Source organism: Rana temporaria, chromosome 10, assembly GCF_905171775.1.
Source record: "Rana temporaria chromosome 10, aRanTem1.1, whole genome shotgun sequence".
In the NCBI taxonomy this organism is placed as follows: Eukaryota; Metazoa; Chordata; class Amphibia; order Anura; family Ranidae; genus Rana; species Rana temporaria.
In genome coordinates, this window is record NC_053498.1 from 72,077,304 (window position 1) to 72,101,061 (window position 23,758).

The 23,758-nt window shown below is 41.6% G+C and overlaps 1 protein-coding gene across 3 annotated transcripts in view; it reads right to left on the bottom strand.

The window, feature by feature from the left end:
• ANAPC4 (anaphase promoting complex subunit 4) overlaps nt 1-23,758 on the bottom strand; it is a 90,947-nt gene that overhangs the window by 38,666 nt on the left and 28,523 nt on the right. For all 3 annotated transcript variants that reach the window (XM_040325447.1, XM_040325449.1, XM_040325448.1), the window contains exons 8-16: nt 20,572-20,656; nt 16,130-16,234; nt 15,963-16,046; nt 14,447-14,533; nt 11,131-11,195; nt 10,398-10,440; nt 10,244-10,320; nt 5,951-6,051; nt 2,185-2,236 (exon numbers count right to left, since the gene is read on the bottom strand). In XM_040325447.1, the coding sequence (XP_040181381.1) occupies nt 2,185-2,236; nt 5,951-6,051; nt 10,244-10,320; nt 10,398-10,440; nt 11,131-11,195; nt 14,447-14,533; nt 15,963-16,046; nt 16,130-16,234; nt 20,572-20,656 (699 nt within the window). The remainder of the gene's footprint in view (nt 1-2,184; nt 2,237-5,950; nt 6,052-10,243; nt 10,321-10,397; nt 10,441-11,130; nt 11,196-14,446; nt 14,534-15,962; nt 16,047-16,129; nt 16,235-20,571; nt 20,657-23,758) is intronic.

A 23,758-nucleotide genomic window follows, 5' to 3' on the forward strand; every position in this document is an offset into this window, starting at 1 on the left:
AAGGGAGGGCCAACTCAATATTGAACCCTATGGACTAAGACTGGGATGCTATTAAAGTTCATGTGTATGTAAAAGCAGGTGTCCCAATACTTTTGGTAATATAGTGTACCTCTATACTACAGCATCTGTGTGATGCTGCAGTCCCTCACTGGCTCTAAGACTGAGAATGACTCAGGAATGTATCCATCTGCTCATAGCGGAGAGAAGCGACAGTCAGTCACTCTCTCATTATCCAGCGTTTGCTGGAGTACCAGGCTGGGGGACTATGGCTCTCAGTTGCACGCCGAGAGGTGGAACCAGCTGTCAATTAGCTGGGTGGGTCCTTCCTGGGCCAGACTCTGCCCTGTCAGCTCATAGCGAGTAATAACCCGCTATCAGCTGATTCTGGGTCATGGGAGAACAAAAGTAAGTGTACTCCTGTGCCCCACAAGGGAAGTACAGCCAAAAAAGCTTTAACCACGCTTCTCTTTTAAATCAAAACAAAAACCGCACATCTATAGCCAATGAAAACCCAGAAGCAATCATCAGTACATAAATTGTCAAGAGGAAAGCTTGTTTCTAATGATCCACAGAATGTACACTTATACACAGCTCAATTCTAACAATTTCTTAAATGTGTATAATGGAAAACAGTACTGGACTCTCACGGAAATCACTATGACTTGGGCTCCTGGAAGGGCCTGGGGGTCGGCCTCCTTCCTAACGACTATGGACCCAAGACTAAGGAGACCCTTCTCTTGAGGTTACAAGGAACCTTTTCCCCAAGAGGGTTATGATGGCCGGGTTTTTTACTAGCTACCCTTTCCGTGCAAGGGCTGGAGGGACGGTTTCTGGGACCCCTCGGCATATTGGAGCGATGTGTTATGCGCAGGGGCGAATTTCAGCATATGTGGGGTTAAGAAACGTTATTTTCTGTTACAGGTTTCCTGGCATCAACTATTGTTTGCCTCAACTAGGGTTTAGGTGATAAGCTCTCAGTTTGTTTAACCACCTCCAGATTCCAGACTGCTGGGTGCCAGGAAGGAATCTATTGGTTTATTGTGTTTGTTTATATAATGTCATTTTCTCCTGGCACTAGTAATGTGTGCCATACTTGTCGAGGTAGGAGGGTTTGGTGTACAAATGTTGTGCTGTTTGTTAAATAAATCAGTTCTGTTTCACTCCAACATTGGTTCTGTCTGATGCTTGGGGTAAATTTGCTATATTCTGATTCCAGAGTAGAATAAGCTGTAGTTTGGCGGAGATACCCAGTTGGGGTGTCAGGCAGCCCGTCACATAGACATTATAATGTTATCATATTTAACATAAACCACGTAGTTCTAGTTTTTAATGGTTTTTATTTTCCCTTTTAGAAAAGTAAATAAATGCCGACTGCCAAGATGTTTAGCATGGGAAGTTTAACATGAATATTTTTTCTCACCCGATCCGATCTGCCATGGACGGATGGCGACGTATCGCCATACGTCTGATTTTGGCGGATCAGATCGGGTCAGATGTCAGCGGACATGTCTCAGCTGACATCCTACGCTCCATAGGATTGCACGGAGCGGCCATTCAGGTCCGCCGACAAAACAGACAGGTGGACCTGGACAGTCCGACCGTGTGAAAGGGGCCTAATGCCGCGTACACACGGTCGTTTTTCGGCATGAAAAAAAAAACGAAGTTTTTAAAAACGTCATTTAAAATGATCATGTGTGGGCTTCACATTGTTTTTTAAAATGTTTTTCGTGTTGTTAAAAATGATCGTGTGTGGGCTTAAACCCGCGCATGCCCAGAAGCGAGTTATGAGACGGGAGCGCTCGTTCTGGTAAAACTACCATTCATAATGGAGTAAGCACATTCATCACGCTGTAACAGACAAAAAAGTGCGAATCGTCTTTTACTAACAAGGAATCAGCTAAAAGCAGCCCAAAGGCGAATGGAACTTCCCCTTTAGAGTGCCGTCGTACGTGTTGTACGTCACCGCGCTTTGTTCATCATTTTTTAAAAAAAATGGTGTGTGGGCAACATCGTTTTTAAGTTGGAAAAACGTCGTTTTTTGGACATGCTGAAAAACGACGTTTTTTTTCTAATGCCGAAAAACGACCGTCAGTTTTCTCTCGTTAGTAAAAAAACACTTTCAAACAATTTGATCCTCCTACAAGTATTAGCAATTTAATATGGTAATGTTGAAATAAGACTTACTGTGAAAGCTCATTTGCTTTAAGAATGAAGGAACCAACAGATGTTATTGCATCTATAAAAGAGAATATATTTAGTATACACTACTACAGTTTTTCACACCAGATGCAATACAATGCATTATGTGTTGTGTGTAACATACACGCACACTGCTGCTCATTTTGTGTTGCAATGCGATTTTAATCATCTCCATTGACCTGAATGGCACATCTAGTAAGAGCAGGTCAAACACATCAAAATACTGTACATGGAAATGCATTCGCTGACCCCCAGTTTGCACTCAGCTGAGACATGTTTCGGTCTGAGGCAAGGCTGCCTGGTAGTTTTACAAGATTTCAAGTAAGATATGGTGATGTCAACTATTGTACTGATCAAGTGTTCTTGTTGTTGGAGAGGAAGCTGCAACCAAGAGCTTGCAGTGCAAGGATCTACCTACTTCTACTTCGTTTTTTTTTTTTTTAAAACGATCCTTTACAAATCACTTTAACCATATTGACTGCGGCAGGGCAACGCTATGTCGCAAAATCACGTACCTGTATGTGATTTTGTGCAATAACCACTGAGGGGCGCACAGGGAGGAGCCACAGGGGGAGTCAATCAGTGGGCCCGGCAGATGCGATGTCCGCCAGCCACCCGTGATCGCTCTTCACAGAGGTAGAACAGCAGTAAACAAGGCAGACCGCTGTTCTGTCAGGCATGAGCACTGTCATATTGTGTTCCTTCTAATCAGGAACAAGGACCACTGTACCCATGCTGTTAGCCCACCCCCCACCCCCCCCCCCACAGTAAAAAAGCACACACAGGGAACACACTGAACCCTTTGATCGCCCCTGATGTTCTCCCCTTCCTTGCCAGTGTCATTGCATATTTTTAGCACCGATTCCCAAAAGTGTCAGTTAGGCGTCCGTTTTGTCCGCCGCAATGTCACAGTCCCGATAAAAATTGATTACCGCCATTACAAGTAAAAAAAAAAAAAGAAAAAAGCTATAAATATATATCAGTCTGGCTCTCCATGCAAGATCTCACCTTAGAGTTTTAATGATCATGAGAACAGTGGGGAATCAGCACAAAACTACACGGGAGAATCTGGCCAATGATCTCAAGGCAGCTGGGACCATAGTCACCCAAAAATAATAACACCACCCTACGCCGTGAAGGACTTAAATCCTGCAGCGCCCGCAAGGTCCTTCTGCTCATGAAAGCACATGTACCGGTCCATCTGTAGTTTGCTAATGAACATCTGAATGATTCGGAGGAGAACTGGGTGAAAGTGTGAAAGTGTTGTGGTCAGATAAGACCAAAATCAAGCTCTTTGGCATCAACTCAACTCACTGTGTTTGCAGGAGGAGGAATGCTGTTTATGACCCCAAGAACACCATCTCCACCATCAAACATGGAGTTGGAAACATTATGCTTTGAGGGTTTTTTCTGCTAAGGTACCAGAAAAACGTTGCCGCATCACCGCATCAAAAGGACGATGGACTGGGCTATGTACCGTGACATCTTGGATGAGAACCTCCTTCCCCACACCATAATCCTCCATTCACCAAATTAATTGGACCAGTGCACAAAGAAAGGTCTATAAAGACATGGATGAGTGGGTTTGGGGTAAAGGAACTTGACTGGCCTGCACAGAGTCCTTACTTCAACCCATAAAAACACCTTTGGGATTAATTAAAGCGAAAACTGCGAGACGGGCCTTCTCGTCCACATCAGTGTCTGACCTCACAAATGCGTTTCTGGAAGAACGGTCAAACATTCCCATAGACACACTTCTAAACCTTGTGGAAAGTCTCCAAAAGAGTTGAAACTGTTATAGCTGCAAAGGGTGGACCAACTCAGTATTGAACCCTACTAAGACTGGGATGCCATTAAAGTTCATGTGCGTGTAAAAGCAGGCATCCCAATACTTTTAACAATATAGTGTGTGTGTGTATATTCATACACACAAACGCACAAATACACATAAAAGCACATAATATCCCATTGATGAACTTTTATCATGTTACTTTTAACATTAACTAGAAGTTGCTTTGTGTTGCAAGATACATACTCCACTGAAATCATAAATGGCTTTTAATATTCAATGACTTACAGTTGTGTTCAAAATGATTCAACCCCCCAATGCTGTAAAGGGTTTTAGGGAATTTAGTGTACATTTGTAATTGTATTCAGAATGAAATCCTACAAGGACTTCTTAAAGAACCATATGCAACTAAAATGACCTCAATTGGTTTTGTAATACAGTAGTAAATGTTTATTTTGTGAATTCTTCATTTACACAATTATTCAACCCCTTAAAGACTACCACTCTGAAGAACAGAGGTTCATTGAAGTGTTTTCAATCAGGTATTGAAAACACCTGTGGATGTCAGGGAGCAGCAATAAAGCCTAATAAGCACCAATTAGGCAGCTTTAAAATGACTGTGATACTCAGCTCCTTCTAGACATTTACTGGTGTGGTTACAAACATGGGGAAGTCAAGAGAATGGTCCGGGAAGACAAGAGAAGAGGTGATTACTCTTCACAGGAAGGGCAATGGCTATAAGAAGATTGCAAAGATGTTAAACATACCAAGAGACACCATAGGAAGCATCATTCGCAAATTCAAGGCAAAGGGCACTGTTGAAACGCTACCTGGTCGTGGCAGAAAGAAGATGCTGACTTTGACTGCTGTGTGCTACCTGAAGCGTAGAGTGGAGAAAAGTCCACGTGTGACTGCTGAGGAACTGAGAAAAGATTTGTCAGATGTGGGTACTGAAGTTTCTGCTCAGACAATACGGCGCACACTGCGTAATGAAGGCCTCAATGCCAGAACTCCCAGGCGCACCCCCTTGTTGTCTCCAATGAATAAGAAGAGTCGACTGCAGTATGCAAAAGTAACGTGGACAAACCACACAAGTTTTGGGATTGTATTCTGTGGACTGATGAAACAAAATTAGAAGTGTTTGGGCCCATGGATCAACGCTATATTTGGAGGAGGAAGAACAAGGCCTATGATGAAAAGAACACCTTGCCTACTGTGAAGCATGGCGAGGGGTCAATCATGCTTTGGGGCTGTTTTGCTTCTGCAGGTACAGGGAAGCTTCAGCGTGTGCAAGGTACCATGAATTCTCTTCAGTACCAGGAGATATTGGATGACAATGTGATGCAGTCCGTCACAAACCTGAGGCTTGGGAGACGTTGGACCTTTCAACAGGACAATGATCCCAAGCATACCTCCAAGTCCACTAGAGCATGGTTGCAGATTAAAGGCTGGAACATTTTGAAGTGGCCATCGCAGTCACCAGACTTAAATCCGATTGAGAACCTCTGGTGGGACTTAAAGAAAGCAGTTGCAGTGCGCAAGCCTAAGAATGTGACTGAACTGGAGGCTTTTGCCCATGACGAATGGGCGAAGATACCCGTAGATCGCTGCAAGACACTTGTGTCAAGCTATGCTTCACGCTTAAAAGCTGTTATAACTGTAAAAGGATGTTGTACTAAGTACTAAGATTGAATGTCACTTGGGGGTTGAATAAAACTGATAATGATGTGAGCACAGAAAAGACATTTGTGGTTATTTCATTATAAATGTTATGTTATATTTGTCTGACCTACACGTGCCTCTTTGATTTAATTGTAAGCAGGATGATCAAAATCAATGTCAAACTGGCCAAAACAATCAATTTCAGTGGGGGTTGAATAATTTTGAACACAACTGTATAATGCGAAGATAAAATAGCATTTATGTATCTCCATAAATCAATTTGATCATCCAACTACATACCTTCAATCGCTTTGGCTTCTAAGCCAAGAGGCTCATACTTCTGTTTCCACAAGGCCATTCCTTTTAGTTCACTTAGATGGTAGAGCAAAACCTCAGATCCACTGCAACAAATCAAAGAACCATATTGAGCAACACATGAATTTTTTAAGAGATTTATTATAGATTAATATTATAAGACGCAACAAGTCTAAATGTTGTGATATTGGGATTTCTGGTTCACCTGTAAAATCCTTTTCTTGGATTACATTGCAAGATACAGGATACTTCATATGCATGGCTACTTGGGTTATGCAACTACTTTCATGTGAATGATCAGTGGCAAAAAACATGATTTTTATAACAGCTTACCTGTAAAATCCTTTTCTTGGAGTACATCAAGGGACACAGAGCACCATAGTAATTACTATGCGTGTTATAGGCCACCTTCAGGTGATTGGACACTGGCACACCCAAGACAGGAAGTACCCCTCTATATAACCACTCCCATACAGGGAGTACCTCAGTTTTTGTAGCAAAGCAATAAGTATCCCAACAAGAGGGGAGGGACCTCTGTGTCCCGTCATGTACTCCATGAAAAGGATTTTATAGGTAAGCTGTTATAAAAATCCTATTTTCCTTATCGGACATCATGGGACACAGAGCACCATAGTAATTACTATGTGAGATGTCCCAAAGCAATGCCTTCTGAGGGGAGGGAGACACAAATAAAAGCAGGCCGCCATCAGACGTAAGGACCTATCCTGATGCCTGCAGTACAATGTGCCCAAAGGCGGCATCCTCATGTCTTTTTACATCTACCTGATAGAATCTAGTGAATGTATGGACCGAAGACCAAGTTGCGGCCTTGCAAATCTGAGTTATGGAGGCTTGGTGATGCACCGCCCATGAAGCACTTACTGCTCTGGTAGAGTGCGCTCTAATTTGAAAAGGTGGAACCCTCCTTTTCAAAACATAAGCCTGAATAATAACTTGCCAAATCCACTTAGAAATAGTAGATTTAGACGCTGTCTGCCCCTTCCTGGGGCCTTCTGGCAGTACAAACAAAACATAGATTTTCCGTATCTGAGCCGTAGCTTTCAGATAGACCTTGACTGCCCTCACTACATCAAGAGAATGTAAAGACTTTTCTTCTGCAGAATGAGGTTCTGGAAAAAAAGGAAGGCAGGGCAACATCCTGGTTCAGATGAAAACCTGACACTACTTTTGGCAGAAAGGTTGGATGAGGACGCAACACCACCTAGGACAAGAAAAAGCAGCCAACTCTGATACCCTTCTTGCAAAGGATATAGCAACCAGAAAAAATTATTTTCTTGTTAAAAAGGACCAAGTGTTTTTGCAACACTGACAAAACTACATTTAAGTCCCATGGGCACAAGGGTAACCTAACTTGCAGATTAATACTCATTACCCCTTGTATAAAGGCCCAGATCAAGGAATGCAAGGCAAGCGGTCTTTGAAATAATACAGATAAGGCCAAGACCTCACCTTTGATAGTACTCGAGGCCAGCTTCATTTCCACCCCCGACTGTAGAAAGGCAAGAATTCTACTTATGACATACTTCTGAGGATGACAACCCTTGGATTTGCACCAAGAAACATATGCCCTCCAGATTCTATAATAAGTGACTCTAGAGGCCGGCTTCCTAGCATTGATCAGGGTAGTCACCATCGAACCTGAAAGCCCTCGATTCTTTAGAATGTGGGTTTCAATAGCCAAACTGTTAAATTTAGAGTTTGTAAGGTAGGATGGAACACTGGTCCCTGCAAAAGCAGATCTGGATGTGGTGGAAGGGTCCCCCACTGCTATCTTTATGATCTCTGCATACCAGGATCTTCTGGGCCATGTCGGGGCTACAAGAACTACCAGCTTCCCTTCCTTCTTGATTCTGCGAAGAAGCCGTGGTAGCAGCTGAACTGGGGGGAACGCATAAATCAGTGAAAACTGGTCTCACTGGGTTACCAACGCATCCGTCCCGTATGCGAGTGGATCCCTTGCCCTTGACACAAAGTTGTCCAATTTCTTGTTGAACCTGGACGCCAATAGGTATATGTCCGGGGTACCCCATTTCTGGCATATGGCCAGGAAGATGTCGGGGTGTAGAGACCATTCCCCTGGGAACGACTGCTGGCGACTTAAGAAATCCGCCTGCCAATTCTCTATTCCTGGAATGAAGACTGCAGATAGGCAAGTCACATGCCTCTCTGCCCGAGCCAGAATATGGTTCACCTCCCTCTGGGCCGCGTGTCTTCTGGTGCCCCCCTGGTGATTAATATAGGCCACTGCTGTGGCATTGTCAGATTGAATCCTGACAGGACAACCCTGCAACCTGAACGTCCAGGATGGTACTGTGGAAGTGTGACTAGGATGCTCAGAACCTGATGGTTACACCCTTGCACTCTTCCTTGAGGTGCTTGCACCCCCCCCCCCCCTTGGGAAGGCATAGTCCTAAGCACAAAAGCAGAGGTACTAATACATATGCATCCACTGATGAGCTTTAGTCCAGCAATCTAATTTATACGCTGCTATTACTGCTCTGTGTCTTTAGGAATGCCTGTATCCATCACACTGCTTACATACTCCGATCCGCTCCTGTGTCCCTCTGTCAGCCCAGATGCTCTTAGAGAAAGAGGCTTTTAAAAACCAAGCAGCCCTATGCCTGCGCCATGTGAAGTAACGTGGACGCCAACCCACACATACTGGGAGCCATTCCCTCTCGTCAAACATTAGTGCCTGACCTCACAAATGCTCTTCTGGAAGAATGGTCAAACATTTCCATAGACACACTTCTAAACCTTGTGGACAGCCTTGTTAGGAGATCAATTGATTTCTCCCCAATTCTGTACTTGCTGCACTTTTCTCTTCTGTCACTAGGTGGCACAGTAGCTGAATACATTAGATAAGACAAGGGCATAGCAAAGGCAGATTAGGAATGAATGGGGAGTCTCAGCCATTGGACAGGGATTTTCTTGGGCCCTTTGACCTGCTGGGAGAACCTATTTATTTGGGTGGAGTCAGGTGGTTGGGGTTCTGTGCCACCTGGACGGCTGTCTGGGTGGACGTATGTATTGTTGCCCCGGGCTGCTAGGCTGTAAGCCTTAGGCCTATTCTGGGGACATTTGGCTGCTATGCTGTCTGAGGGCCTATCCAGAAGTAGAAGAGCAGCGTATGGTTGGGACTGCAGGCTTGTAGTCCAACCAGAAGTAATGGTTCCGCTGGCCAGGGAACCATCTGTGGGGTCAGAGGTAGAGGGTAAGCTGTTGCCACTAAGGGACCATCCGCCTTGTTACCGGAGACCACTGTGAGTAAGCTGAGGCCAGTACCAAAGCTAAAGTCTCGCCAGCCGGGGATGGTGAAGAAGTGGGAAAACTTCAGCAAATGCAAAAGTCAGGGACCCAGCCGGACAGCAGAGGAGAAGCTTGTGGAGCATTTGTGAGTTCCAAGCCAGGGACCTCGCGTGTCAGCGGGGGTAACACTTGAAGAGTATCTGTGAGTGCCAAGCCAGGGACCCAGCAGGGAAGCGGAGGTGATGCTTGAGGAAGATACTGAGTGCTAACAGTGGAAGAGCTCAGAGGATCCAGTGGCTATTGGATCTGAAGTCTAGTGAGAGAGACTGGGAGCTCATTGAGTGAAGACCCACGGTGAGTGATTGTGGGGTAAGCTGAGAACTGGTCATATTGCAAATAGTTGGATACAATTACAGTTAGTAACTTCTACAAGACTTTTGCCATAGGAGACAGCATCTTACCTCTACAGAAGTGGTGTCCGGCTGGAGGCCTTCACCTGTGTAGCTGTTTGCCTATAGAAGTCTGGGAGTCTGTCAATTAACACTGCATCTACCTAAAGATGTCCCGGCCCCAACCCTCTCCCCCACAGTTCTGTTTAAGGAACAATAAATCTCTTTGCATTCAAAAAGTGTCTGGCACCCACTGTTTCATCTTGCATTACACCCCCATGCCTTGTAAACCACTCTACACAGAAGGATGTCAGCTCTCCCTGACTCTGGAGGTCACCAGCAGGCCCAAAGGGGCCCGGGACTTTGCTACATACCCTTAAATGTTATTTTTTCTTGTTGAAGTATTGAACTTCTCTATAAGAGGCAATTATAATTGGTCAAAGCCGTCACATGCCAGCATATGACCAATTAGAATCGATCTGATCGGTCCGGGAGGAAAACCCTGGCTTTCAAATCCCCGGACCCCAGCACTTACTGGCATCAGATGTCTGTTTTAACATACTTTAAATAAAAAAACTAATTTGCTATCATCAATGTTGCCAATATTAAATTAACATACCTTTGTAAATGACTTATTACAAGTTTCTGAATAGTGGAGTATGAAGATTCTACAGATTGACCAAGCTTCTTTAGGCCCTGAAAGCAAATAATAGTATTAATCAATACATTTGCACTTTATAGAACAGAACAACAAAACACAGATTGATACTCACTTTAATTGTGAGCTGATTCATCAGCAATCCTTGCAGCTCTGGACTAAATGTGAGACATAGATAAGGTAAAAGTTTTTTTGGGAAAAAATACAAATCCATAAGGATACTGTACATCTGACGATCTTTTAATTAATGCATTATTTAATTACATGTTTGTTTGTGAGCTTCACTATAAAACATATTATTCAGCTTTAAGGGTCCATCTTTAACATAAAATATCTTTTGCCACATCTGCTCAAACAATCCTATTGATCCGGACAGAAATCTAGTGCACTTTGCAATGCTATCTCAAGCAATGTGATCAGAAAGAGTTTTGGGACACAGGAAGAGAAAACCCCCGTGTTATGGAGATGGGACGAAGGTGACAGTCATAATATTGTCCTAAGGTGAGAAATATTTTTTTGTAGTAATGGAGATAACATTGTATTCTTTTTTTATTCCTCATAGCTAGACTTGCTATATGGTATGTCAATAAATGCCAACTACAAACAGAAGTTTAATGAACAGAATGTAAAAATCAAGTGACAGTATTCGTCATGCAACAAGTTAAATCAGCAATTCTCTATAAAATCTTTTTTGAATCTATAACCTCAGCCTGCTTCATTAATATCTAAAAAACATTATTAGGGAGCACCTCCACACACATTTTGTAGATAGCGGAAGAAATTCCAGAATAATGGAGAATTCAAGTCAATCAAATATAATTTAATGTTGTAAGCTCAAATGAGGTTACCTGGCTTTACCCCAAAGGAGCAGTTGCATAAATTCATCTTGCACAGAGGTGGCGGTATTTTTTTCCTAAAATAGTAAAGAATAAAACATGAAATAAAAATACTTTCAATATCTGTCTAGTAGTATTATAGCAGAACCTAAACTCATGTGCATGAAGGTAGAAGTGATTCAGTTGTTATAGATTAAAGTGGCTGTTAACCTCAGACATGAAATATGAACTAAGCATATCCTTCTATTATTATGTACTTGCTATCATCATGAACCACTTCTGACAAATTTACCTGACACCAAGATTAAAAAGGTGACAGGGGAGGGAGTTCCAGCTGATTGACAGCTTCAGCTCTGGTCCTGTGTGTTGTGTAAAGGGGGGCGTGCCCCTTCCCTCCAATCAGCTCTCAGAGCTCTCCTCACCGAGTTCTGCAGAGTGTATCTTCAGCTCTCTGGACCTTTTTTCGGAACTCTCATGCACTTTGAACATACATAGAGATGAGAGGGCTGCAAATAGACAGGTACAACTTATGTAGGAGGAGTTGTTATATCTCTGTGTATCACCTGAGGCTAGTCACTTCACTGGGTATATATGTAAGGGTTTACAACCACTTTAAATCAGTGAATGTTTAAAGTGCAACTAAAGGCAAAACTTTTTTCCATCTGTGTCCCATTGGGGAGACTTTTCTTCACTTCCTGTCCTAAAGCCAAAACAGGATGTTAGAGGAAATCCTTCCAACGTGAAGTAACCTACGGGTGTCAACCAGGGTCAGCTGAAACTAGCATCCAATTTGGATAATTTCCCCTTTTTTACAGTTCTGATCTCAACCCTAATTTTTACTTTCAATGATAACAATAAACAGGACTAATAGAGAAGAGGGTGAATCTCGCTAATGGGGGCACAGACAGCAATAAAAACTGATAAGTGTTGTAATCCATCTCTACCCTATCCTAAAAAAAAGTTTTGCCTCAAGTTAGACTTTAACGTACAGAAAGAGCATACATAGATTTTGTGAAGGGCGTGACGCTTATTCTATGACCAGAGACACCTTGCAGCCCCCAGGAGCAGGAACAGGATTTTTTGGCAGACATTTGCATCCTCAAAAGCTCGCAGGAAGAAGCTGACAGGCACAGTACTGATCTTCGTTTTGCTTGATTACTGTTTATTTGTGGTACGCACAATAATCAAAGGGAGTGTTATTTTGGGCACAATAAATGATTTTAACTGTATTACACTATATGAGTGTCTTTTCCATTATATGTATGCGGTTTTGAACATTACATTCCTGCTGGTGGAGAAGTGCATTTTCCGGGAGACATACACAGACATAATATCCAGGCCTTTCTTATTCAATCTTGTGGTGAGTGCATCCCCAACAGGGGACTAATACATCCCCCCACGTGGTGAACACCCCCTTGGTGAAAGGAGCACTGATTTAAAGGACTAGTCTTGTGTGTGATCCATCTGCACTGTCATCATATGCCTATGAGTGTTTTACCCATAGAAGAATTTTAAACGCTGGTTTAGGAGTAGCGCTGCTACAGTTTTATTTAAGACTTTTGGGACTTTTTACAAGTTTTATCGGTTTTATCTGTTACTGTTTTAGATCATAGATTTTGTGCAGCCAATTATCTGGAATCTTTGTAAATTGCAAAGGATATGGAAAATGTTTATTTAGCATACAGTCTCGCCAGCTGTAATTTATGAAATAAATTCCCTTTTTTGGAATGTTTTTTTATGTATTTTATTCAGTTCTAATAAATAATGTAGATTATGCTCTAGAGCAGGGGTGTCAAATACAATTTCATCGCGGGCCACATTAGCGTTATAGTTGCCCTCAAAGGGCCGGTTGTATCTGTAAGACTATGAATGCAGGTTTCAGGTGTACGCTACATACAGAGTGCAGCATTTCAGAAGTACGTGGTGTATAGAGTCCAGAGTTTTGGAGTATGCGACTTACAGAGTGCAGAATTTAGGGGTGCACTACGTACAGAGTGCAGAGTTCAGGAGTGTGTTACATACATAGTGCAGGGTTTAGGAGTGTGCTATGTGCAGAGTCGAGTGTGCTACATACAGATTGCAGTGTTTAGGGGCGTGCTATACACAGTGTGCAGAGTCCAGGAGTGTGCTACATAGAGAGTGCATTGTTTAGGGGTGCACTACGTATAGAGTGCAGGGTTGAGGAGTGTGCTACGTACAGAGTGCAGGAGTACGCGACTTACAGAAGGCAGGGTTTAGGGATGCACTATGTACAGAGTGCAGGGTTTAGGAGTGTGCTACATACAGAGTGCATGGTTTAAGCCTGCAAACAATTTGCTGAAGACAAGCAGACTAAGGACATGGATTACTGGAACCATGTCCTGTGGCCTGATGAGACCAAAATAAACTTATTTGGTTCAGATGGTGTCAAGCGTGTGTGGCGGTAACCAGGTGAGGAGTACAAAGACAGGTGTGTCTTGCATAGAGTCAAGCATGGTGGAGGGAGTGTCATGGTCTGGGGCTGTATGAGTGCCGTCGGCACTGGGAACCATTGAGGGAACCATGAATTCCAACAAGTACTGTGACATACTGAAGCAGAGCATGATCCCCTCCCTTTAGAGACTGGGCCGCAGGGCAGTATTCCAACAGGATACTGACCCCAAACACACCTCCAAGAAGACCACTGCTTTGCTAAAGAAGCTGAGGGTAAAGGTGATGGACTGGCCAAGCATGTCTCCAGACCTAAACCCTATTGAGCATCTGTGGGGCATTCTCAAATGGAAGGTGGAGGAGCGCAAAGTCTCTAACATCCACCAGCACCGTGATGTCGTCATGGAGGAGTGAAAGAGGACTCCAGTGGCAACCTGTGAAGCCCTGGTGAACTCCATGCCCAAAAGGGTTAAAGCAGTGCTGGTAAAAAATAGACAATTTTGGCCCAATTTTAAACTTTTCACTTAGGGGTGTACTCACTTTTGTTGCCAGCGGTTTAAACATTAATGGCTATGTGTTGAGTTATTTTGAGGGGACAGCAAATTTTCACTGTTATACAAGCTGTACACTCACTACTTTACATTGTAGCAAAGTGTCATTTCTTCAGTGTTGTCACATGAAAATAAAACATTTACAAACATGTGAGGGGTGTACTCACTTTTATGAGATACTGTATATATATATATATATATATATATATATATATATATATATATATATATATTCACGCATAAGAGGGTATATACTCACGCATAAGAAAGCAAAAAGTTATGGAACTGTAACGGTACATACATTACATACATGTTGCAACAACAGCAGCATTAATAATATAAAATAAATAAAAATATAAAAGGCATACTTGGACAAACTTTGTCAGCCGAGAATCCATCTGCATCAAAATTTCTTCCCAGGCTTCACACATACATTTCAGAGACAACTTTAAATACTGAAAATTTAAAAAAATAATATAAAAATAATAAAAATACTTTGAAGCACTCTTAGCACCCAACAAGCCCACTTTCAAACATATATCCATATTGGAGTTTATTCCTCGTTCATTTTTTTTCTATCATGGTACAAATATTAGTTTTTCCATTACTCAAAATCTAGTGTGACCAGTGGACCCCTGCTACAACATGCTTTCAAAAACCATTTCCTAAAAGTGATAGAATACTGTTTTCAGTGAGCACCCATTTTGAGCACCCATTTTGCAGCACTACTAAAAGGGGTTGTAAAGGTTCATTTTTAATTTTCTAAATAGATTCCTTTAAGCTAGTGCATTGTTGGCTCACTTACCTTTTCCTTCGATTTTCCTTCTAAATGCTCTTTTTCTTCGTTTGAATTTCTCACTTCCTGTTTCTCCTCAGTAAGTTTGCCACCATCATCCGAGCGGTGGTTAGTCAGCCAGAACAGTTTACTGAACAGCTTACTGAGGAGGAACAGGAAGTGAGAAATTCAGACAAAGAAAAAAAATATTTAGAAGGGAAATCGAAGGAAAAGGTAAGTGAACCAACAATGCACTAGCTTAAAGGAACCTATTTAGAAAATAAAAAAAACGAACCTTTACAACCCCTTAAGCAAAACCCCCAAAAACACTCTTGCTTATGCAAAGAAAAAGGTACAAACAAAAACACCACCCGATGCAAAAGCTACAGTTTAAAGCGGGAGTTCACCCAAAAATCAACTTTCTGCAGTTAGATCCAGCATACTGCTGACATCTGCAATATGCTGGTCTTTTTTTTTTTCTTTTGGTACTTATCGTTTTAGCAGTATTTCTTCTATGGCTCCGAGCGGGGAATCCTGCGGGGAATGGGCATTCCCGAAGGCAAGCAAGTTGATTGACGGCCTTCGATAGCGCGTCACGGCTTCCGAAAATAGCCGAGGTGACACTTGGCTGTTTACGGCGCCTGCGCCTGCCTTGTAGAGCTGACTGCGCAGGTGCCGTAAATTGCCGAGTGTCACTCGTGTGTATTTTCGGAAAGCCGTGACGCGCTATCGAAGGCGGTCAATCAACTTGCTTGTCTTGGGGAACGCCTATACCAGGAAGAAATCCCTGCTCGGAGCCATAGAAATACTGCTAAAAGGATAAGTACCAAAAAAAAAAAGACCAGCATACTGCAGATGTCAGCAGTATGCTGGATCTAACTGCAGAAAGTTGATTTTTGGGTGAACTCCCGCTTTAACTCAAATGTCTATCAAGTAAACTTTTCTTTTAAATAACAAAACCAAATCAGAACATATCAAGCGAGGTTACAGTGTTCAAATCTGCATTTTCCTTCTGGGAAAGAAACACCTTCTGCATTGGGGAAATGCGCACTTTGTTTCAATTAAAGGCAAATTCGCTTTCTTTTAGTTTTCACTTCAGAGTGATTTACCTGACGAAGAGTTGAAATGTGTGTAAACTTTCGTGCCATTCGGGTAACCTCAGGTAAATAGGAAGAAAGCAAGCTGGTATCCAACTGCAACATAAACAGGGTTTAAAAATTAAAAACTGACATTTAGACATTCAATGTAGTCTTTTCTAGCCATTTCTGTAGCTCACCTGGAAGTATGTGATCTCAGGGGTAGTGTTTGTTGAAAGCTCAGTAACAACAGCAAGGGATTTTAAATCGCTTGACAAGCACAGACCACGGCAAGAGCCAAACACCTGAAGTAAAAAAAGACAGATAAATATATTTAGTGTAATGGGAACAACACAGGGAGCTAAACTTCACAAAACCACCCTCTCTCTTTCCTAATAATGAAGACAATGCAGTTTGCATCACACACCACTGCGCAGTGTGCCTTCACATCTGGTAAAGTGTGTTGACATCCATTTCGATGCATTTTAATGGAAGATAATGCACCTACCAAAAAAGCACAAGAGTCCTAAAGATATTTTTAGTTGGAGAACCAACTGCTTTCTGCAGAATCTGGCAATGATCTTCATGCCAATGGATGCCAGTGAAGATCTCTGTAGTATGATAGTTATTTTTTATAATAATTTTCTTATTATATTTATAAGCAGCACAACAGAAATGACATTTTCAACATTAGCTGCAGTCAACAAAAGTCAAGCTTTGGACTGTCTCCAAATACAGGGTGTTCACAGTCTGAGAAATCATTATTTTACACACCTTAAGAGAGGTCAGAGCCAGTGGCGGCCCGTCCATAGGGGGCGCCTGGGCGCCGCCCCCCTTCCCCCAAAGCCAGTAACAAAAAAAAAAAAACATTTTTTTTTTGGCCCTTTAAGAAAAAAAAAAAAGGCCCTTTAACAGCACTACTATGCTCAGAGTGGGCGCCGGTCACAGACTCAGTCCACTGCTATAGCGTCATTGAAGCGTCATGCCAATGCAAGCAGGCAAGATGCTTCATTTGCAGGTTTTTTTTAAGCTCTGTGGCTATGTGCTGTGCGCCACGAGCCAATCACGCTCCAGTGTCTCCACAGTCTCCACTCTAATTGGGTACTGCTGCTTCCTCTCTGCTAAAGGAAATGGGCGGTGCTTTCCAGGGCAGTGTTACTTTCGTTTTGGCTCCAGGAGGAATCTAAGGTAGGAAACTTATTAAAATACTTTATTTGTCTCATTGTCTGTCCTGTCCACCCCATCATGTCCAGGCAGCAGCTTGTGCTGTATGCTCAGCCTGCACTGTGATCGGACTGAGTGTGGACAGGAGGGAGGGGGGAGGGTGCTGTGTGCCATGCTTCACCCAGCAATCATCAGAGCCTTACACATCTCCTGTCTGTGTCTGTGTGTGAGGGCTCTGAATACAGCGTCCTAAAGCTGTGCTTAACTTATCACTTATCTCTGTGTGTCTATCTGGCCCCCCCTCTCTCTCTGTCTTTGTGTCTCTATGCCTCCCCCCTCTCTCTCTCTCTCTCTGTGTCTATATGCCCCCCCCTCTCTCTCTCTCTCTCTCTCTCTGTCTATCTGGCCCCCCCTCTCTCTCTCTCTGTGTCTATATGCCCCTCTCTCTCTGTGTCTCTATGCCTCCCCCTTTCTCTCTCTCTGTGTCTATATGCCCCTCTCTCTCTCCCTGTCTCTCTCTCTCTCTCTCTCTCTGTGTCTCTATGCCTCCCCCCTTTCTCTCTCTCTGTGTCTATATGCCCCTCTCTTTCTCTCTCTCTCTGTGTCTATCTGCCCCCCCTCTCTCTCTCTGTCTATCTATCTATCTATCTATGTGTCTATGTATCTATCTATCTATCTATGTGTCTATGTATCTATCTATCTATCTATCTATCTATCTCTGTATCTCTGTATCTATCTATCTATCTATCTCTGTATGTATCTATCTCTGTATGTATCTATCTCTGTATGTATCTATCTCTGTATGTATCTATCTCTGTATGTATCTATCTCTGTATGTATCTATCTCTGTATGTATCTATCTCTGTATGTATCTATCTCTGTATGTATCTATCTCTGTATCTATCTATCTATCTCTGTATCTATCTATCTATCTATATCTCTCTATCTCTGTATCTATCTCTCTATCTCTGTATCTATCTCTGTATCTATCTATCTCTGTATCTATCTATCTCTGTATCTATCTATCTATCTATGTGTCTATATATCTATCTATCTATCTCTGTATGTATCTATCTCTGTATGTATCTATCTCTGTATGTATCTATCTCTGTATGTATCTATCTCTGTATGTATCTATCTATCTATCTATCTATCTCTGTATCTATCTATCTCTGTATCTATCTATCTCTGTATCTATCTATCTATCTATCTATCTCTGTATCTATCTATCTATCTATCTATCTATCTATCTATCTATCTATCTCTGTATCTATCTCTGTATCTATCTCTGTATCTATCTCTGTATCTATCTCTGTATCTATCTATCTATCTATCTATCTATCTATCTATCTATCTATCTATCTCTGTATCTATCTATCTCTGTATCTATCTATCTCTGTATCTATCTATCTCTGTATCTATCTATCTCTGTATCTATCTATCTATCTATCTCTGTATCTATCTATCTCTGTATCTATCTATCTATCTATCTATCTATCTATCTATCTATCTATCTATCTCTGTATCTATCTCTGTATCTATCTCTGTATCTATCTCTGTATCTATCTCTGTATCTATCTCTGTATCTATCTCTGTATATATCTATCTATCTATCTATCTATCTATCTCTCTATCTCTCTATCTGTAGCGCTATCTCTCTATCTATAGCTCTATCTATCTGTCTGTCTATCCAATTATCTATCTATCGGAATATCTGTCTGTCTGTTTGCAGGTCCCATTGTCTGCGAGTGACTTTGGCGGGGGGGAGGTGGGGCTGGGGTTTTTTTTGCGCCCCCCCCCAAAAAATGGAGCACCAGCCGCCACTGGTCAGAGCTGTAATAAGGATACGCTTATGCCCTGTACACACGATCGGTTTATCCGATGAAAACGGACTGATGGATTTTTTCATCAGATATCCGATGAAGCTGACTGATGATCAGTCGTGCCTACACACCATCAGTTAAAAAAACAATCGTGTCAGAAGGCGGTGACGTAAAACACAACAAAGTGCTGAGAAAATGAAGTTCAATGCTTCCGAGCATGCGTCAACTTGATTCTGAGCATGCGTTGATTTTTAACCGATGGATTTCCCCACAGACGATCGTTTTTTTCTATCGGTTAGTTAACCATCAGATCATTTTAAAACAAGTTCCTAGTTTTTTAACCGATGGATAAAAAACCGATGGGGCCCACACACGATCGGTTAGTCTGATGAACTGCCAGTAGTGCTATCAACTATCGAGCAACCTAACCAAAACAAAACCATTTATGCTATAGCGCCAATCCTCATAACTTGTTTTTCTCTGTAATGCCTAAGAAAGAGTTCTCATTCTGAAAAATGCCCCAATCCATCCAGAACTTGTTACTCTCTTTCATCACCAGCAGATCTCCTGCACCCAGATCCCCTGCACTGAGGACAACTACTGCTGTTACGGGGGTTAACCTGTCAAACTAGTTTTTTTTTGCCAACGGTTATTTCCTCCAGGATTAAGCCAGTGCAGTGATGTTTGTTGGTACCCACCGACTACCTTTCCCCATCATAATAATAAACCTGCATGCTCAAACTAACTGAAGCGACCATTTAACTGAAATCAAAAGCAAGTTCATTTTCTATTATTCAAACGCTAAGTTGTAAGGCAATTCTATTTATCCAACTATAAAGAACACAATATTTTGTACTTTTTGCTATAATAAATATCCCCAATTTTTTTTTTTTAAGTGCATTTTTTCTCAGTTTAGGCCGATATGTATTCTTCTACATATTTTTGGTGAAAAAAACACAATAAGCGTATATTGATTGGTTTGCGCAAAAGTTATAGCGTCTACAAAAAAGGAATACAAAAAAGGAATACATTTATAGCATTTTTATTATTATTATTTTTTTTTTACTAGTAATGGCGGCGATCTGCGATTTTTATCGGGACTGCGACATTATGGCAGAAACATCGGACACTTTTGACGCATTTTTAGGACCATTGGCTTTTATACAGCGATCAGTGCTATAAAAAATGCAGTGATTACTGTAAAAATGTCACTGGCAGGAAAGGGGTTAACACTAGGGGGCGATCAAGGGGTTAACTGTGTTCCCTAATGTGTGTTCTAACTGAAGGGAGATGGGACTGACCTAGAGGAAATTACAGATTGTGTTTCCTAGCTATTAGGAACTCACGATCTGTCTTTCCTCAGCTCACAGAACAGGGATGTGTGTGTTTACCTGTTCTGCCTCTCGTGCCTGGAGATCGCTCGCGACTGCCGGTCACGAGCATCGGCACCCCGCGATGCGGTGGTGTGTGCGCGCCTGCTAGCCCGCTTAAAGCGACCGACGTACAGCTACAACGGTTCACGCAGCGGAGCCAACCTGCCCCCATATAACTGCCGCGGCTGGTCCACAAGCGGTTAATCAAAATGATACCAGACACATAAAAGACAGATATTGGAGAAATAATAAACATACATACAATTACACAAAATACATTACCTCTGTAATTGTAGCAATCTTGTACATTCCATAGGCATAGATTTCAATTTGCCCCGATTCCCCTCCAAGGACCAAAGCGTTGAGTCTGTATAAAATAGTGCATAAAAGTCATCTTAAATGAGCATTCTGACAAATAAAATAAAAAAAACGGACACCGACTTGCTAGATAACCAGAATATAATTTGACAGATGTCATTACTTCCTTTATTGCCAATAAATCTGTGACTTTAATGATAATTTATTTGTATTTTCAAACAATGAACTTATTATTTTTCCTGTGACAAAGGAACGGCTTATAACAGAAATCACACTATGAATGATTACTGAATAGAATTGTTACATGTGGTAATCAGCTACAGAGCAACTTACTTTTTCTAATAGATATTCTTTTATAGTATTTTACAATTCTCTATAAAACCAGCAGAGCTTTATTGCAGGCTGAAGGCAGACATGACACAGAAAGCAGAGGATCTGCACAAGAGTATAGTTGTGGCACACTTCTGGCTAACAGTATTTTGTCACATAATGCAGTTCCCTTTTATAGCTGTACTTCAACTATATATATTGGCGACTTTAAAAACATTACATTTTAAAAGAATGTTTTCAGTATTCAGTAAATTTAGGTATTAAAAGGGCACATGTGCAAAAACAGTGTAGCGCTGGACAACATGTACCCTATAAATTAATATATAAGGCAACGAGTGTGAACAATATTAAACTATGAGTGATGTAAATCATTAAATAATTAGTTCAATATATACAGTGCCTTGCGAAAGTATTCGGCCCCCTTGAACTTTGTGACCTTTTGCCACATTTGAGGCTTCAAACATAAATATATAAAACTGTAATTTTTTTTGAAGAATCAACAACAAGTGGGACACAATCATGAAGTGGAACGAAATTTATTGGATATTTCAAACTTTTTTAACAAATAAAAACCTGAAAAATTGGGCGTGCAAAATTATTCAGCCCCCTTAAGTTAATACTTTGTAGCGCCACCTTTTGCTGCGATTACAGCTGTAAGTCGCTTGGGGTATGTCTCTATCAGTTTTGCACATGGAGAGACTGAAATTTTTGCCCATTCCTACTTGCAAAACCGCTCAAGCTCAGTGAGGTTGGATGGAGAGCGTTTGTGAACAGCAGTTTTCAGTTCTTTCCACAGATTCTCGATTGGATTCAGGTCTGGACTTTGACTTGGCCATTCTAACACCTGGATATGTTTATTTGTGAACCATTCCATTGTAGATTTTGCTTTATGTTTTGGATCATTGTCTTGTTGGAAGACACATCTCCGTCCCAGTCTCAGGTCTTTTGCAGACTCCATCAGGTTTTCTTCCAGAATGGTTCTGTATTTGGCTCCATCCATCTTCCCTGTCCCTGCTGAAGAAAAGCAGGCCCAAACCATGATGCTGCCACCACCATGTTTGACAGTGGGGATGGTGTGTTCAGGGTGATGAGCTGTGTTGCTTTTACGCCAAACATAACGTTTTGCATTGTTGCCAAAAAGTTCGATTTTGGTTTCATCTGACCAGAGCACCTTCTTCCACATGTTTGGTGTGTCTCCCGGGTGGCTTGTGGCAAACTTTAAACGACACTTTTTATGGATATCTTTAAGAAATGGCTTTCTTCTTGCCACTCTTCCATAAAGGCCAGATTTGTGCAGTATACAGGGACTGATTGTTGTCCTATGGACAAATATCTCCCACCTCAGCTGTAGATCTCTGCAGTTCATCCAGAGTGATCATGGGCCTCTTGGCTGCATCTCTGATCAGTCTTCTCCTTGTATGAGCTGAAAGTTTAGAGGGACGGCCAGGTCTTCGTAGATTTGCAGTGGTCTGATACTCCTTCCATGTCAATATTATCGCTTGCACAGTGCTCCTTGGGATGTTTAAAGCTTGGGAAATCTTTTTGTATCCAAATCCAGCTTTAAACTTCTCCACAACAGTATCTCGGACCTGCCTGGTGTATTCCTTGTTCTTCATGATGCTCTCTGCGCTTTAAACAGACCTCTGAGACTATCACAGTGCATGTGCATTTATACAGAGACTTGATTACACACAGGTGGATTCTATTTATCATCATTAGTCACTTAGGTCAACATTGGATCATTCAGAGATCCTCACTGAACTTCTGGAGAGAGTTTGCTGCACTGAAAGTAAAGGGGCTGAATAATTTTGCACGCCCAATTTTTCAGTTTTTTATTTGTTAAAAAAAGTTTGAAATATCCAATAAATTTCGTTTCACTTCATGATTGTGTCCCACTTGTTGTTGATTCTGCTTTTTCTGTGGACTTTATTTGTTTTGCACTTTATGTGCTGAACTAGTCACTGTATGACCTATATTGTTTTATTTAATTTATTCACAATATTTGTTGCCTTATATTAATTTATTGGGTACTTGTTATTCAGCGCTATACTATTTTTGCACAGTGCTATAATATTGGTTTGCGCATATTGTTTTTGCACATTTTATATATTGAACAAATTATTTAATGATTTACATCACTCATAGTTTAATATTGTTCACACTCGTTGCTTTATATATTAATTTATAGGGTACATGTTGTCCAGCTCTACACTGTTTTTGCACATATTCCTTCACACTTTATATCTAAGTTGTAGTGTATAGCAGCAGGACGTCCTTCCCAGGACCTTTTCTTAATTGATTTTATCAGCACTATTTTTTTCTCCACTAAGCGCAGATTTCCACTTAGACCATTTATCCCCTTTTTACACATTAAAAGGGCACATACATGTTTTTTTAAAGGGATGTATTAAAATAATTGATTTTATATATTAAAGCAGGAGGTTTTACTAAAGTAATTATGTTTACTGAAAACTAGTAAAATCCCCTGTGGCTTGGCTCCCGAGCGTCTGCGGCTCCTTCCCAGCGGCTGTTTGCTACACACCACGAGGGACTCCTTCCATTCCCCTGCCCATCAGACCCCCAGTGGATATTAGCCTATCTACATCTACCCACAGCGGCTTGGTATCGTACAACCTGTTATGGTTTTTAAACTTTACTGTGAACAATAAATCACCACTTTTTAGCCCTTCATTTTGGCTTGTATTTTATATAATCTGAGGATTCAATGTCAGCCACATCCATCCAGATAGTACAGTCTTTTTTCTTGTTTGTGTTCCTAGTCACTGTGTGTACTATTCCTGACGGCTGCATCGGATTGGCT